The sequence below is a fragment of the Lepisma saccharinum genome, chromosome 19, assembly GCF_977018435.1.
Source record: "Lepisma saccharinum chromosome 19, izLepSacc3.1, whole genome shotgun sequence".
In the NCBI taxonomy this organism is placed as follows: Eukaryota; Metazoa; Arthropoda; class Insecta; order Zygentoma; family Lepismatidae; genus Lepisma; species Lepisma saccharinum.
In genome coordinates, this window is record NC_139247.1 from 16117985 (window position 1) to 16136409 (window position 18425).

At 38.7% G+C, this 18425-nt stretch overlaps 1 protein-coding gene across 1 annotated transcript in view; it reads right to left on the bottom strand.

Annotated features, from left to right (window-relative positions):
• Got1 (Glutamate oxaloacetate transaminase 1) overlaps positions 1–18040 on the bottom strand; it is a 58372-nt gene extending 40332 nt beyond the window's left edge. Inside the window, exons 1-2 of the mRNA XM_083140767.1 lie at positions 17684–18040; positions 9571–9752 (exon numbers count right to left, since the gene is read on the bottom strand). Coding sequence (XP_082996893.1) covers positions 9571–9752; positions 17684–17795 — 294 coding nt within the window. The 5' untranslated portion in view covers positions 17796–18040. The remainder of the gene's footprint in view (positions 1–9570; positions 9753–17683) is intronic.
• Positions 18041–18425: the final 385 nt, after the last annotated feature.

Sequence of the window (18425 nt, forward strand, 5' to 3'; positions counted from 1 at the left end):
TCTTTTTGCAAGTGTTTAAAACAGTTTTGTTCTGCACTTAATGTACATTGCTGTTAGTGTCATTGAATTTTACTGCATTCACAATAAAATGTAAATCTCGGAAAACAGAAAAGTTATCATGACAATACAGAGGGCCCTAGAAACCTTGGATTCGTTGAACCTTCTCGAACAACCTACATACGAGATTTACAAAACAGTTTTGTAAATTTGTAAATGAGTATTTTAAGAAGTTTGTCAAGTGTACCGGTACTTTATGACTAGAAACACAGTTATTCCTTAGATGATTAACAGATTTCTTATCAATCATTACTTATAGAAAATAAGTCTTATTGACATTATGATTTAAACCTGGTAGTGACACTATGAGATTGAGCTATTTTCACCACCATTTATTAAGGTTTTAAACCATTATATCCCACACGAAGTCAATGTTCTGTAAGTTAAATCATAACATGATAAACAAAGATGAGTACTATTATAATTATATAGAAAACAACATATTTACTCGTGTATAATGCACACTTTTTTTCCAAAATTTTTCCCCAAAAAACAGTGGTGTGGATTACGCAAAGAATAATTCGAACAGCAAACATGAAACCGTACAGGGTTATTCCATGATTTTGTGATACTTGCATTGTTTTTTATGTTTACAGAACCCTATCATGTTATATAGTGTGATCGAAAAGTTCCCGAAACCAAACTTCAAAAAAAAAAAATTCACTGGTTGTTATTATGATAATGTAATAATTTCTGTGGAAGCTGGTTTGCGAGGGTCTTGGCTGTACACGACAAAAGAGATGGCGCTGGGGAGTGGCGCTAGCAGTCATGGCGAGGAAATGAACTACGAGCAGTGCTGGTAACAAAATAATCACGCCAGTTGCAAGGATGAGTTTGTCGGTGGAGAGATGTGTGGTTACAAGACAGGGCAACATGCCATACGTCCAATGCCACCATGGCATTTCTGCGTGAATTTTTTGATGACCGCCTGATTTCATCAGGGGTTTGGCCGGCAAGATCACCTGATTTAACCTCGCCCGATTTTTTCTTGTGGGGTTATTTGAAGGAGAAAGTGTACGAAAATAATCCCCACGATTTAGATACCCTGAAAACCAACATTGCCCAGTGGATTACTGCAATTAATATGCCTATTCTGCATCACGTAGCACAAAACATGTGCTGTCGCATACGTTTATGCATGCTGCAGCATGGGGGACACTTTCAGCATCTCTTGTGATGTGCCTACATCCAAACAGATATCCAATGAGAAGGATCTACACGATCACGCAGGTAAGGTCCACTTGTTCCTTGCTTTCACAGTTTAGGTTAACTGTTGGTTTGGTTTACCTGATTATTTTGTTACCAGCACTGCTCGTAGTTAATTTCCTTGCCACGACTGCTAGCACCACTCCCCAGCGCCATCTCTTGTGTCGTGTACAGCCAAGACCCTCGCAAACCAGCTTCCACAGAAATTTTGACATTATCATAATAACAACCGGCGAAAAAAAAATTTGAAGTTTGCGTTCGGGGACTTTTCGATCACCCTGTATATCGTTGTAAAGCTTAAATTCTGCAGTTTCTGAATATAGCAACAGCATTCCATTGAAGATGGTGACACTAATGTGCAATGCCAGGTAAGTACCCAGGATTTTTTTGAGGGGGTTGGCAACCGTTGATTATATATATATATATATATATATATATACAGGAATAAGATCAGAAAAGGTGCCAAAAGGGCGGATAAATACAAATGATGGAGACAGTAAATACTTACCACACGAAGAGAAATAGTTCAATATTTCGCGATGTATATCGCATTTTTAAAGAAGAAGATAGATAGATTGGCGTCACGTAGAGTAGAGGCACAGAATACTGACCGTAGCGTCACTACAGTCAGTGTTGCCAGAAACAGTTGACAGAGAACAAAAAGTACTTTAACCAGTGTTTACTGTAAGATGGGTGGCTAGTTTCGGGGAGGAGAGGAAAGGGTTACTGGTTGACTAGGTTGAGTCTGGGGGGGTATAGTGGTGTGCATGCCTGCTATATAGGCCCTTTCCCATCGCCTGCGGAAAGATGTGTCAGAGTGGAGGGGTAAAAGATGGATGATGGCAACACGGAAACAGTTATTTAAGGTGGTGTTATGGCTGTTGGTGTGAAATCGAAGTTTTGGGTGGAGGAACGGTGATTATTGATCCTTAGGTTCAAGGGGGTGGAGGTTTCACCTAAGTAGAAGTTGCTGCAGATTTGGCAGATGAGGGTGTAAATCAGGTTTGAGTGGCAGGTGCCCTTAGGGAGAAGGGTGAACTCACCTGCCACTGTGGGGATCAGGAGGGTGGGGGAGGTGATGAGTATGGGGCAGGTCTTGCATCTGGGTTTGTTGCACCTGTGAGCTGGGGGGAGTGGTGTGGAAGGGGTGGGAGTATTTTGGACCAAGATGTTCCTAAGGTTGGGGGGGGGGCAACTGACCCTAGGTTTATCCCGAAAGATGTCCCTGGTGTCTGGATCACTGTGTAGGATGGGGAGGAGGGAGTGGAGGGTATGTGATTTTCATAATGGGGGGTGGTATTGGGTGATCAGAGCTGGAGGATTGGTTTTTGGGTTGTTTGGTGCGGTTGTGTGAGGTGGCTCTTGCAATTTGTTTGTTGATGAGGGTGGAGGGGTAGCCATGGTTGGTTAGGGCTTGGTGCAGGCGTAGGTTGTAGTTTTGGCGGGATGAAGGGGATGAGTTAAGATGTTGGCCTCTGAGGGCTATGGAAAATGAGATGTCTTTTTTGGTGTGGTATAGGTGTGAGCTGGAATAGTGGAGATACTGGAGGTGGTTGGTCGGTTTGATGTGTATGGAAGTTTCCAAGTGGTCTCCTGCAATGTGGATGTCCACATCTAGGAAGGTCACTTGGTCTTTGGAGTGGAACTAGGTGAATTTGTGGGTAGTGAAGTCATTCGGTTGGTTTAGGAATGTAGTGAGGGAGGGTTCGCCATGTGTCCAGAGGAGGAAAATGTCGTTAATAAATCTCAGCCAGAGGAGTGCTTTCTGTTGTTGGGAGTCAAGGAATTCCTGTTCCAACCTGCCCATGAACAGGTTGGCATAAAAGGGAGCCATATGGGTGCCCATAGCTGTGCCACATATCTGTAGGTAATGCTGGTCTCCAAAGCAGAAGTTGTTGCAGGTAAGTACCAGGTTCGCTAGTTGTATCAGGAAGTGGGTGCTGGGATTGTGGGGTTTAGGTTGGCTGTTATGGAATGATTCCGTGGCACGGAGGCCATGGGCATGGGGGATGTTGGTGTAGAGGGAGGTGACATCAACTGTGGTGTTAATAATATTGATTAATAATGATCAATTTTATTCTGTTATGTTTCTATAATAGTGTAAATCTGTTAATGATCTCTCGAGAGGAAATATTTCCTTATCCGAGCTGTAGCTAGAGATTTCAGCACCCAGGACGAGAATAGTTTTTCGCACCCCCTGCACCGAATTTTCACCTCCTCCCCTGCCTAGATGCAGCATACTTAGAAATTGAAGAAATTTTATGTACCTACTCTTTTCCCTTGAATCTGACGAAAGAAAACTTAGCATTCAAGAAATGTGGCTAATAAAAGGTCAGTCGGTTGTGCATCCCACCTCATCTTCATTCAAGCAGTGTGTGGTATTGTTCGCATCTGCAAATTAAGTTGCAAATTAAAGATCTGTTATACGTAACTAGGTGGAGGGGTAAAAAATAAGAGACTTCAAGAACACACTAGTTTCCTATTAAATTAACATTTAAGTGCTATGTTTTATTTCTGACGAGAGGAGGTGAGAAATGGAGGAGAAATAGCGGGTCGGTCTAATTTCTGTGTTCCTGGGGCCTAGAGTGACTATAATGACAACCCCCACAGCAGCTACGGCTCCGTTCAGTTAGTCCATTTTGAATAATTATAAAATCTTATCAATGACTATAGAAGTGCATTTTAACCGCATGCTGTTACCAGCTCTAAAGAAGGAAACAGACAGACAGAGAGAGCAAGAGATGTACGCAACATTCACACACTGACAGACATTATTCTTTGTTTTTCCTTCATGTATGTGTTTCTGATATTATTCTTAGTAAAGTATGTATGAAGTCAAAACAAATTGCTTATTTTAATTTTTATAACACAAACTCTTTCCCTCGGAAAATGTTGATGGGGGGTGAATTTTAATAGAACAAGATCCTTGGTGGGAAGGTAGATCCCCCCCTCCGCCATGAGGATTCGTACTGTGGATGTGACCACCAACGCTACGGTAGTATTGCAGCTGGATGTACAATTGTAGTGTTGCAATATTATGGACCAAAGTAAATGAAAAAAATTAACCCCCCACCCTCTCTCTCTCTTCCTAACCCGACAATCAACAATACAGTCGCTTACAGATAACGGCTGTTACATGGTGTACAGCTCAGTGCTTATTGCTTACATTCCATTCTCAAAAGTATCTGAATAATACAATATTCCCAAATTAACAATGTTTTCAATTTTCTTATACCACCACCATTGAACAGCCATGATTTGATTTGATGATCTGTGTTTACAAAGTAATATATTTATAAGTTAAATGACATATTAGGAATTATTCTTATAATGAAGAACATGCCTGAATGTGAATTAACAAAAAAAAGGGACATTTTCTCATCAAGACTGCAGTTCGAAAAAAAAAACAGGAGAGGGATTACAATTGTGATCTGTCCATACGTATTTGAGACGTTTGGTAACTTTATATCAATGGTCATACAACTAAGATTACTAAATATACTACACTGCAGACATCTGGCGTCTGCCTCTTTCCATAAAGAACCCATTCATTTATGCAAGAAGAAAATTGAAATTCTTGCAAGATCTGAAAAATCGTCCATATTAATTTTGTGGTCTTTTTATAGGTTCGCATTAAAATATTTCATGGCTTGAGGGGGGGAGCATGACCCCTTGCCCCCTCCCACTTGGGTACGGGCCTGTGCAATGCGCTTGAAATAAGCTCATCACAAAATGAAGGATCATTCTGATTTGGATGAAAGAAAAGATAAGGAAAAAGAAAATAATAATTAAAATGTATTACTGGCTAAATAATATGATATGGAGTGTGTAAATGTCTTATTGGAAGAAATCTTGTCCTGCTAACTGCTAAGTCCCAGGGTCCTGAATGTACCTCATATAAATGTTATGTTAACCTTGGAAAAAGTGCATATTTTGAAGTTTTTTTTAAAAAAAAAGTAAAGAAGGAATGAGCAAAACCATGCATAAAAGTTAAAGGCCATCTCCCACGATTTTTCACTTTGCAATGTAATGTTCTTCGACACCAATAAAAGCAGTGCCATTCTGGCAGAATTCGAGCATGCACCTCCCATTACAGCTGTATTTGTTTGGCGAGAAATAACAGAAACTAACTTCCTGAGCACTGCAAATAAATAACGTAATTTTGATCTCACTTTCTACTATTACAGAATAAACAAGGTGGTTAAAGAGTGAAAGCTTTGAGATGCTACACACAGTGGAGTGAGAGGGCAGAGGTGGCATGGGTTGGTGACTCATTGAAAGGTATGATGTCATTCACTCTTGATCGGCATAGCAACAGCTTTACAACCTACAACCAAGGAAGCCATTTCTTGAACCTGGATTGTACTGAACATTATATACAAGATATAACTGTTACTTTTCCCCATCAAAAACCAGGGTGTGCATTATACAAGCATTACGATAGTTAACTACACTACCTTTAAACAACGTTAAATTGTATAAAGTTAAATTTAACTTTATACAATTTAACGTTGTTTATTTCATTTAATAGTGAGTAATACGCACCAATCTACAATATGATACACTACCTTTACCTACATAATGTGGAAATGTCTAATTGGTTATTTTGTAGATAGAGAGAGACGGAAATGCAACATAACTGCCTAACCTAAGAAAGAACAAAAGAAAAATATCTTACAACATACAATTTTCACAAATAATGCAGTGACTAGCTTCACCAGTCCACGAAAATTTTGAGTAATTTTTAACAGGTTTTAAAGTGCAGATACACATGATTAATGACCTTGCCTGGCTTCTTGTAAGATGTTAGTGGTAGGCAAGTATCAAGTTTATGTTCTTGTGCATTTATTTTCATGTGGGTGACAAGTACTTTTTTCTCCACATCATGGAGTTGGAAAAATACCACAAGGTATTTCGATATGGACCACTACTGCTAATGTGTCACATGATGAATGCTAATGTGCAACTATGAAGGGATATTACATTCCCAAATACTTTCATTGTTAGATTTGGCCAGACAGGTTTAGCACTGTTAGTGGTAATGGTTACGATTGATTTATGACTTTTTCAAATTCTCCTAGCAGAAAGACTAATTATAATTAGTAGAATCGTAGAATTTTGGCAATCATTTTCACACAAAATTTGAACCTTCCTTAAAGTAATGAGCACTATTTGGATTTCGAAGAGACGTTATTTATGTTGGAAAAAAATAATTAAAAATTACCTTTTGCAACCATGCATGCTCCCAATGAACAAGGCATTCACCATTGATAGAAGCGATAGCAAGTACCGTAGACTTGTGGGAATGGATGTAGAAGTAATTTAGAAGGTTTTTTTAGAATGCATTTGGGCATATTATTTTAATGCTAAGAGAACTAAACCTGACTCATCTACCCTAACCACGAAAGCATTCGTTCGTAACCAACACGATAGTAAACGAATGGCTGAAGGCAAGTACAGAATTATATGGAAGTAAAAAACCCATATCAAGGTTAAACGCAGTAAGTAATCGCTAAAACTTTGCAGTAGAATTTAACAGATGTATATCGAAATCGAACCATGTAAAAATTCCATGTGTAGCACGATGAATTTGCATAAAACAAAATGAACTTGGACCCTGTTAGCATTAAAATTACTTCTGTAAATACTTTCAACAAATGATCATGTGATTTCTGGTCTTCAGCACTGCTTTTCTCACCACCAGGTGAAAGTAATATGTCATTCTTAGGCACAAGTTCCAATTGTTTAACCTTTAGCCTCCCAAGCGTCTCGAACGAGATACCCAAATGTAACCCTCACTGTCCCAAGCGTCTCGATCGAGATGCTGTGTCAAGGTCGGTTTTTACGTTATAACTTTTCTATTTTTGGCTAGAATTTCGATTTTATTTTTTTATATTGTTCCTAACACATGTATTTAACAGTAATGGTTTTTTGCATTTTTTTTGTCTTCATGAAAATGGAGGGGAAAAAGCGGGAAAAGGTACTTCTCTTTTGCGGCTCTTTTCAACGTCAAATTTTTGCCGACAAAGGAAGACCGGCTTTGTTGTTCTAAAGCAATGTTTTTCACTCCTTCCTGCTAAGTGCATTCGAAGGAAGCTTGTTTATCAGCATCCGATGTCAAAATGAAAGTTTTCCGTGAGGGCGCAAGCAAGGGGTGGGGGAGGAGGAAGACTGGTTGTTGAATCTGCATTGTGAGAATGGAATTTCGAAGTGCGCTTAAGGAAACCTTTGTTTTTTTAGCACAAGTGTCCACAAGTGGCAACAGGGGTTACCCAGCATTGTCTAAAAATAGAATTTCAAACAGCTGCAAGAATTGGCGCTCATTTTTCACTATGTTGTAGCTTTTCGTCCGTGAATGTTGTGTGTAGGTGTCGTTTTGTGCCCAAGTGCACAAATTTTTAAAATAATTTTTTGGGTTTTTCTCCCTTCCCCCTCCATATATATGCCAAATTTGCATAAATTTTACATAAATTTTGCATTTTGACTTTTTTCGGGGGGGGCGGGGGGAAACACCATTTTTTTTAAAGAAAAGTATTTTTGAGGGGATTTCCCCCCCCCTCCCCCTTCATATGTACGCCGAATGTGCATAAATTATATATCGTCTGAATCTGTGATTCATTCTGCGTACAACGGTATATCTTTCATATCTCTAGGGCATTTAATTTCTGAGCTATAGTCATTTCAATGTAACTCTGCATTTTGAAGCTTGAATCAGTGGAGTGGCGACCATTCCTTTTGGGGGTACAACTCAAGTTACATTGGTCATATGATAATAATGCAAATATTTTTGTGTTCCTTACATGTCAGCGAAATTTCTATGTGCATTTTGAACTTTTCATATCCTTTTTTCGGGGGGCGGGGGGGAGAAACCCCATTTTTAAAAAAAAAAGGATTTTCAGGGGATTTACCCCCTTTCCCCCCTCCATATATACGCCGAATGTGTATAAATTATATATCTTCTGAATCTGTGATTCATTCTGCATACAACGGTATATCGTTTATATCTCCAAGGCAAATAGTCTCTGAGCTAAAGTCATTTCAAGATACCGCTGCATTTTGAAGCTTGAATCAGTGGCATGCCGACAATTCCTTTTGGGGGTATAACTCAAGTTACATTGGTCATATGATAATAATGCAAATATTTTTGTGTTCCTTACATGTTAGCGATCATTTCCATGTGCATGTCGACACTGTCATGTACTTTTTGCTTGAGGGGAGGGAGGGGGAACAAAAATTTTTTTCCCGAAATTTTGGAATTTGGAGAGTTAACCCCCTCCCCACACCACATATACGCCGAATTTGCAAAAATTTGATATAGTCTGAATCTCTGGTTCATTCCGCGTACAACGGTATATCACTCCTCTCTCTAGGGCAATTAGCCTCCGATCTACACTCATTTAATTGAAACTCTGCATTTTGCTCAAAATCGGCTCGGGACAGAGAGGCTTACATGTGAAAAAGGCCTTGGGTGGCAAAAGGTTAATTTCAATTACATTGTGGTGTACACGAATTCTTTTATCATGGATCGATTTCTATTTGTCTGTTAACACATACTTTGAAGATTTAGAAATGTTTCCTTGAGAATGTTTTTTCACTTCCACGTACTTCTCTTGTTTACTGTTGTCTTGGTTACGGACTACTGCTGTGTGTGGTGCAAAGGGTTCTTGTAATTAGGTTAGGCAAGTTAGGTTTAGGCTCTTAGTATTCTAATAATGTATACAAATCCTTTTGTAGTTAGGTTAAACAGGTCAGGTTTAGGACATTAACAAAAAATTTCCATAATTGTTCATCATGTTGGTGCTTGTCTCGGGCATGAAATCCCTTCAAGCCTCGTACTGGCAGTAGTCTATGGAATGCTTTGTCCATGGGAAGCAGGGATATTGTACTTTATACATGATAGGACTTTACAGAACTAGAAAGAGTGCTAATTACTTTCAGAAAGCTTCAAATTTACTTTCACAATCATTTCCACTATTCTGAAATACTTTCTCTTTCTTGTATGAAAGAAAAATGCCTTGCCGATGGTACTTGCATAAGGTACTTTTTAAGTATTTTATTGCACTTTTCCAAACTCAAAACTAATAATTACTTTCACCAAAGTTCAAATTTACTGTAACAAGCATTTTTAGAACTTCGCAATACTTCGTCTTTCTCCTATGTAACTTTGAAAAACTCATTAAACATTCAGAACAGTTACCATTCTTACCAACTGTTGAAAATAGTCACTTTATATATATGTGTGTGTGTGTGTTTGAAAAAGAGGAAAGGAAGAAATGATACACATCAGAAACTGCATAATTGACCTACCCTTCCTTCTGCAATTGCTGGAGAGTCCGGCCCAAGCAACATACGAGTGGCTGCAGTAGAAAAAGCATCTAGTCCTAATACTGGAAGGTATTCATGATTCTGTGCCTCGTCATTGGCTAGCTGCTGTTCAGTCTTGCGTACAACCGGTAAGACCCAAGGTTTCCCTTCATTTGTTCTATATGCTATAACAAATAAATATACAAATGTAATATACAGAGAAAATTACACAATGTGCTATATTTTTACCAAATCTGATTTATCAACAAAAACATTAAGCATCTCAGTTGTAAAATTCTATTCACTCAACATGTCTACATTATAAATTAATATCTTTCTCATCTTTTTTCTAGCTCTTGGGTTTACTATGACCGAGAATAAATGATGAACTGATGAAATGGATAATGTGGCAAACACAATGACAGATCCATGGTTCGAATCTGGAACCTTGGTCTCTGTAGTGCATTCACTAACAACTGCCTTACGAAAACCAACTCAGACTCCAATGATTACTTGAGACATAAGCAAATATTATTTATGTTCATTTTAATTTTATTCCCTTAAAGCACATTACCGAGCAAATTAAAACTGTCTCTGGTTGTGTTATAAGTGCAGCAAAATAATTAACCTGCGATCGGTCGCAGGAGAGCACCTCACTCACTTTAAATTTAATGAAGTGCCATTTAAACAGTATTTAAAATATTGGCCTGTGGTGCTCTCTAGCTGACTTTTAGAGTTTCACAAACAACCTGATCACATTTTTATGAGATGGCGTAAACGGTATTCTTAGATAGACCATTATTGTGAAAATAGTGTTGTCACAGTAAGCGCAAAGCTCACACGCAACCGATTGTGTTATATATATTTTTTTATTTACATTTGTGCATTATTTAGTCAATAAGAATATGTCTATTCTGTTTCTAGTGAGTTTTTGTACCTATATGTTCTTCTTGTCATCTTAATATAAAATTCGAAAAGTGTCGACGTGATTTTATATCATAGCAGATTTCTGGAGATCAGATGGAACTACCTCAGAGGAACATGCACTTTTTGTTAACGCTGAGACTTGTTGGCTTCAACGCTGTTTGAAAACAAATGAACATATTGAAACAAAAATGAAATGGACAAGAAGGGTTAGGTAACAGTTTTGTATGGGCACAACGTATTTCTTCATTTTTACAGAAGAAACTACTTACGGAAATGAGTTTCTGAAGCATGTTGACAGTTCGTGGAGGTGCTTTCTTTCATCATGGAATCTAAGTGACCGGGAATTCATGTGTTTTTTCAAGAAAAATATCTCTCCGACGCACAATAGACGTTGCTTTTATTTGCCTCCTCTACGTGTACGGGATGTTGCGTACGTTTGATGACTTAACTCCCTGTCAGTGTTTTGAACCACGCCGTTGTTTTTGTTGTTTTGGAACAAGATTTTTAACTATCTTCACCTTAACTATGCTTGCCTAACCTAACCTAACATTACTGAAAATGGTTCATGGGCTATCCGTGAATGGTTTTTGGGGCTATCCATCAATGATTTGTGGGGCAAGCCCCAAAAACCATTCACGGATAGCCCCACGAACCATTTCTAGTAAGGTTAGGTTAGGTTGGGTTAGGTTAGGCAAACATAGTTAAATTTTTTTTTAAAAATCCATGCATAGTGACAATTTGCACACATGACGAACATGAAAGTAGGTATTTTTCGGTGAAGAAGGTTGGAAACACTGCATACCCACTGATGATGACAATGCGACTCAAGTGGAGCTCGCCATATTGTGTATTACGCAAGCGAAAAAAGGAAGAACAATAATTACTGTTAATGTAAAAAACTGAAATTATTTTCGTGAAAAAAGCAACAGTAAGATTTTACAACACCGGACACAGCTGTAATTTCTATCCTACTTCTTATACTCACAAAATACGTAGTTCCGATGAATTATCTGAGGTTAACATGTGGGGTGACGTGTTGATATTGTTATTTGACATGCAAAAATTGTATAACAAACTTTTCAATAACCGCAATCGTTCTTTGCATACGAGAATGGAAAACATGTTTGTTGAAATCTTCCGGTAAATAATGAGCAATCATGCATTCTTGTTTGCGATCACAGGCCACACACACCATTCACGCATCCACACACAGCCCGAAAAACCATTAACACACAGCCCGAAAAACCATTCACAGTAAGGTTAGGTTAGGCAAACATAGTTAAAATTTGGGGTTGAAATTTCGTTTCTTAAGGTATGGGAAACCCAAATCTTCTGGTAAATAATGAGCAATCGTTCATTGTCGTTTGTGATCACGGACGCCCTTTTTTTTATTTCTGCACGTGACCCCCAAATATTAACTGCAGATTCGTGATTAGGAGCCCAAAATCATTAAGTATACGAAATATGAACGCAATCGGGGAATGGTCCGGTATTGTAAAATTGCTCCAAAGCAACATGCAACCTTGAAGAATCTTTCGCAATGCAGAATACGTAAGTATGAATGTTAAAAATGCAGAAATAAATGAGTGAGAGATGTTGTGCCCATACGAACCTGTTACCAAGGGTTAGAATAAACAGATCATTTCAAGTACATAAATTAATTTTAAAAAAAAAAGGAACGACTTAAGATGACCGGACCCCTCTCCGATTTTCTTCATATTTGGCACACTCACTAATTGAGGCCTCCTAATCATGAATCTGAAGTTAAAAGTTGTCGGAAACGTCTAGAAATTGCAAAATGAGCTAAAATAAGTCTTTAGTTTTCGGAATGGAAACTGTCGATTTTCGCGAAATTTTTTGTTTCACAAGGAAATATAAATGTAATCCTGATACTACCACGACACCAAATTTTAAGTATATTTGCCTAACCTAACCACACGTCAATGGTTCGTGGGGTTACCGTCAATGGTTCGCAATTATTTTGCAATTTCTAGATCCTGATACGGTAAATATGCGATATCGCCTGAACGGATTTCTTCAAATTTACAGGAGAAACTACTTACTTAAATCAGTTTCTGTAGCATTGTCGAAGTTCTTCGAGGTATTTTCTTTCACGGAAACTGAAAACTTCAACATAGAATGCTGTAGAACAAGAAATAATCACTTTTTAAGTAAGGAACTTGCATTTTCTGTAAATCAACATTATGCCATTGTTTCCATTATGTACCTGCAGATGGCGTGAGCGTCGAAAGTCTCGCCAGTGTTTCCAAACGTGCCTTTTTTTTTACGAGAATTTCTTTTCTTTAACTATGCTTAGAGTAGTCACAAGAAAAGCTTGCCACAAAAATCTGCATGGACTTTCGCCAACATTCGGGTCAACTCGGTAGCTCAGTCCTTCGTCCGAACGAAGGTTGACATGTAGACGGGATGTTTGCAAGGCGACAGCTGATCTAGGGGTCTCGACAGACTGAATGTTAACACACAAATTGAAAACTGTAAGAGGCGCAGCGAATTTAGTACTCAACTCATTTCATCTTCAGTGCCATCAAAATCCATGGTGCTATCATTATCGCTAACAGTGTCGCTGTCTCGTCTCCCTGGTTGATGACAATCCGTTCGGATGCGTCATCGAATATGTGATCACTCTCAATGTACTTGTTTTCAATGCTGCTCACATGGCTACAGAGAGCTGCCCAATCCTCTGTTCCAATTTACTCTATCTTTTCCATGAGCAACATTCTAGCATCATCGAGGTTGAAAGTGACATTCTTTTGAGCTACATAATTTTAATTTCATCCCAAATCATTTCCACTGGGTTTAACTCCTGATGACATGGAGGGGGGAGGAGGAGGACAGTGTGGCCATAGCTGGATAGCAGTCTGTCAATTTGATATGTCTTGTATGAGGGTTTGTGGGCCTTAACCAAGGCGTACAACTCAGGTTGTAACATCTGATCAGAATACGTAATTCCCTTCTTTGTCAAGCAGTCCTGCATAACTGCCTTATGAGAGGATGACGTAGGTGCACGCTCACATTGCACATTATGGTACGAAGCATTATCCATTACGACTACAGAACTGGGCAGCAAATTAGGAATTAATTTCTGTCAACCATCTTTCATAGTTTTTGTAGTTCATATCGTCGTGATAGTCTCCAGTTTTTTTGGTGGGATTTGAAAACTAACAAGGCATTTGGCACGAAACCTGCTTGAGAACATGCATGCACGATTATCAATCTTTGGCCTTTAGACATTGGTGCTTTTAAACCTTGTAGAGAACCATCACTCCAAAAGCTTGTCTTTGTGTGCAAGCTGTGCAGATGTGTTTCATCAGTGTAAACAATAGGCCTGCCTTAGTTTCGGTACTGTTTTACGCTCCTTATGTATTGCATTCGTAAAAACCTTATGTCATTCTTCTCCATTAGTATTCTAAGCATGTCTTCTGTTTTTATCTATCTTTTTTATTTTTTTCTATCGAAATCCCAAGTCTCGAACTATCTTGCTTAGTGTAGTTATACCACCTTGAAACTGTATATCTTCAAACAACTTCTTACAAATATTTTCCAGCGTTGGTCTCTCGGCATAGGTTGTATGAAAAATGTGAATTGTTCGCCTTACTACACACTTATCACAATCATCCAATTCACACTTTTTTGACACATTTTGGTCTTCTTTTCCCCGGCGTTGTAAATGATTCAACTTCCCCATTTTCAACTGTTCTCGCTTGTTGAAGCACACTCCGCACCGACGTTTCGGACACACCCGTTGCTTTCGTCACTTTCACTTGAATTTCTTTTACATTGCGAGGAGCACCTGTTTCATTTTGCATGAATTTGTAGAAGTTATAAATAACTTCCCTTGATTGACTATGTAATGTTTTGGCACTTTCTAATTTAGACTTAGGTGGGGCCATTTTTACGCTCTACAGCTCATACATAGTCACGTAGACTTGCAACGAGCGTATTATCCAGCAGAGCAGCCCCGTGATGAGAATTGGGTCACACAGGCGAAATTGCGTTCTCTGTGCATCGGTGATTGTGGCAATCTTTTCTTGCGACTACTCTACCTAATCTAACCTAACCTTGCTGGAAATGGTCCATGGGGCTATCGTGAATGGTTTTTGGTGCTATCGTGAATGGTTTTGGGGCTATCCGTCAATGGTTCGTGGGGCTATCCGTCGATGGTTCGTGGGGCTATCGTGAATAATTTTTGGGGCTATCCATTAATGGTTTCTTGGGCTCTCCGTCAATGGTTTGTGATGACATAATTAACACGAAAGTAGGTATTTTTCAGTTAAGAAGTTTCAAACACTGCATGCCCACTCCAAATCGACAAAACACAAGCATGACGCACGATGATCCATGACGAGTGCACGCCACGTTGTGTTACCCAAGCAGAACAAGGAAGACAAATAATGACTCGTAATATGAAAAATTGACACTATTTTATGGAAAAATGCATAACTTCACATTAAAGAATCGTCCGCAATGCAGAATATGTAAGTACCAATACAAAAATTAATGAAATAAACGAGTGAGAGGTGTTCGGGCGATATCGCATAATTACCAAACAATCAATTTTCGGTTAATAAGTGTTAGTGTAACAACCACAGGGTAGTTTTGCAAGATGACGTGTGAGCGGTTTTATTTTCCAATTCAATTTTCTATGTTTGCCTAACCTAGCTGAACCTAACCTAACCTTCCGTGAATGGTTTATGGATCAATTTTCGCTAAAAAACGTTTTGTGAATAGTTTGTGCGGCATTTATCGGTTCATAAATTTGTAAACACTGCATATGAGCTGACGACACAGTATATCAACTGAAAATAGACAACGTGAGTCAAAATTTGGCCGCCAATTAGCAACGACCAATAAATACTTATAATGTTAAAAATAACGCTTTCTTCGTTGAAAAATGGGTAACGATTAGATAAGCCGGAGACTGATTTCATCAAATTATTTGGCCTGTAAGTAAGGTATTTTTCGTCATCCATGCATCTCCGTTGCACGATAGCTCGTGCCACCATTGCCGTTGACTACGTGAATCAAATGTTCTGTGCGTTTGGTTACGTAACCCACTGTCAGTGTAGCTACCACGAGGTAGTTTGACAAGATGTTATTTTTTTTTTTTGTGGAACTTTATTTTTCTAAATTTTCCTAACCTAACCTTACGTGAATGGTTTGTGGAACAATTTTCGAATAAAAACGTGGTAAATATGCGATATCGCCCGGACGGATTTCTTCAAATTTCCAGGAGAAAGTACTTACTGACATTAGTTTCTTTAGCATTCTGGACATTCTTGGAGGTATTTTCTTTCACGGAAAATAAAAACTTCGTTTTTGAATGCTGCCGAACAAGAATTAATCACTTTTTACGTAAGAAATTGGCATTGCCTGCCACATTATGCCGTTGTTTCCATTGTGTGCGTACAGATGGCTAGAGCGTTGAATGTCACGCGATCTCTGCAGTGTTTCCAAACGTGCCTTTATATAACGAGATTTTTTTTAACTATGCTTACCTAACCCAACCCAGCCTAACCTAACCCTGCCGGTATTGGTCTGCGGGGATATCGTGAATGATTTTTGGGGCTATCCATCAATGGTTTTTGGGGCTATCCGTCAATGGTTTTTGGGGCTATCGTGAATGCTTTTTGGGGCTATCCGTCAATGGTTTGTGGAGTTATCGTGAATGTTTTTTTGGAGCTATCCGTCAATGGTTTGTGATGACATAATAAACACGAAATTAGGAATTTTTCAGTGAAGAAGGTTGAAACACTGCATACCCACTCCAAATCGACAAAACACAAGCACGACGCGTGATGATCCGTGATGAGTGCACGCCATATTGTCTATTACACAAGCGGAACAAGTAAGACAAATAATCAATCGTAATATAAAAAGTTGACACTATTTTATGGAAAAAGGCATAACTTCACCTTAAAGAATGTCCCGCAAGGCAAAATAGGTAAGTACCAGTGGTAAAATTAAGGAAATAAATGAGTGAAAGGTGTCCGGGCGTTATCGCATATTTACCAAAAACATTTTGTGAATAGCTTGTGCGGCATTTATAGGTTCATAGCATGCAATACATTTACGTGTAGTGAAAGTTTTTTTTTTTTTTGTTGAACTATATTTTTCTAAATTTTCCTAACCTAACCTTCCGTGGGTACTACTTTACTATACCGGAGACACGTATCAATGATTTATTTCGTAATTTTTTACATTGCTAACATACTATTCCGCATTGCGGAACATTTCTTTAGGTGAAATAATGAATTTATAATGAAAATAATGTCCATTTCTTGTTCCTTATTTCCAACAAAAAATCCACGGGTAGCCCCAAGAACCATTGACGTTAGCCCAAATATTCACGACTATTTGGTACTAGTTAGATAAACCGGAAACACACTTAACTCGTTTATTTTTTTAAAAAAAGCGAGTTGAAGGTAACACTTTACTATACCGGAGACGGATTTCTTCAAATTTACAGGAGAAAGTACTTACGTAAATCATTTTCTGTAGCATTGTTGATGTTCGGGAATGTAGTTTTGATCCATTTTAATGCGAATGCATGTGGTTTTCTACGAAAATCTATTTCCGAAGTGCTATTGTTGCTGTCGCCATTTGCTTTCTGCACGAGAGCACAATACGCTCTCGTATTGTCCGTATATGCTAAATTGAACGAAAGGAGTTCTAATGGAACCTAACCTAACAGGCCTAACCTAACCTAGTAGGCATACCTCATCCCCGTGAATTTTTGGGCAATGTCAATGGTTTTTGGGCAAGCGTCAATGGTTTCTGGGCTGCCCGTGGAAGGTGTGTGGGAAATAAGGCAACAGTAAGTACTCGTTATTGTAAGAAATAGAAATTATTTTCGTTAGAAATTCATTATTTCACCTAAAGAAATGTTCCGCAATGCAGAATACTATGTTAGCAATGTAAAAAATTGCGATATAAATCATTGATAGGTGTCTCTGGTATAGTAAAGTAGTACTGAATTGTATTTCAAAATAAACGAGTTAAATGTGTTTCCGGTTATCTAACTAGTACCAAATAGACACAGCAGAAGTGCACGTATGAATCTCCACATTGTCATAAGTACCTCGACAGCCAGAAATATATATTAAACAGAGTAACCTTACATTGTTTTAGCAGTAGTGCAAGTGTCGATCCAGTGATTGTAGCAGCTTACCTCCAACACCTAAATTAACCTTGTTGGCATGTGTGTCATCCAAGTAAGCTTTGTTTAGAGCAAAAACCTCAATAGGTGGTCCTTGCTCAACACTTCCAAATCTTGTAGCCATTTTCGCACTTATACGTCTTCTCGTCCAAACTTTTTAATTCGTGTGAATCTCAAATTGCTTTAGAACTTGCCTTGCACACCAAGGTTGCTGGAAGGGCAAGCAATTCAATGTTGCCAGTTACACATAGAAGAAAATCTCATAGCAACGAGATAAAGCAGATAAAAGGATGCTGTGTTGAAGCCTCATTGCAATTTTAAATAAATAATAATTATAAAAAACTAAAATTTATTTCGTAACCGTTACTGCTATATTTCATCATCGCAAGGGCGGATTAAAGAAGGGAGTAGGGAGACGGGTCCCGAGAGCGAGAATTTTTTTCCGACCAATAGCAAGCCAGAAAACTAGCTTCAGGGAAGTTAGTTCAAGCATAGAGGAGTTAAGGAGTAGAGGATTACCCCACATTTAAACCTCGCTGCGCTTTGAAATTGCATTTCCATCGGTGGCCAGTAGATGGCGCGGCCGTCTTCTTTTGCTGTTTCCAGCACAAATTGGGGGGAGAGCTCCTTCGGTGACAGTCACGTGGTTTTCAAACGTCCTTATTGGTCAGATCTCTTGTATCCCAGCAAGGCTGTTACCAATGGCAAGGGCTTTCTTTTTCGCTGGTTCCCTTCCAAGCACCGCTGTTAGGGG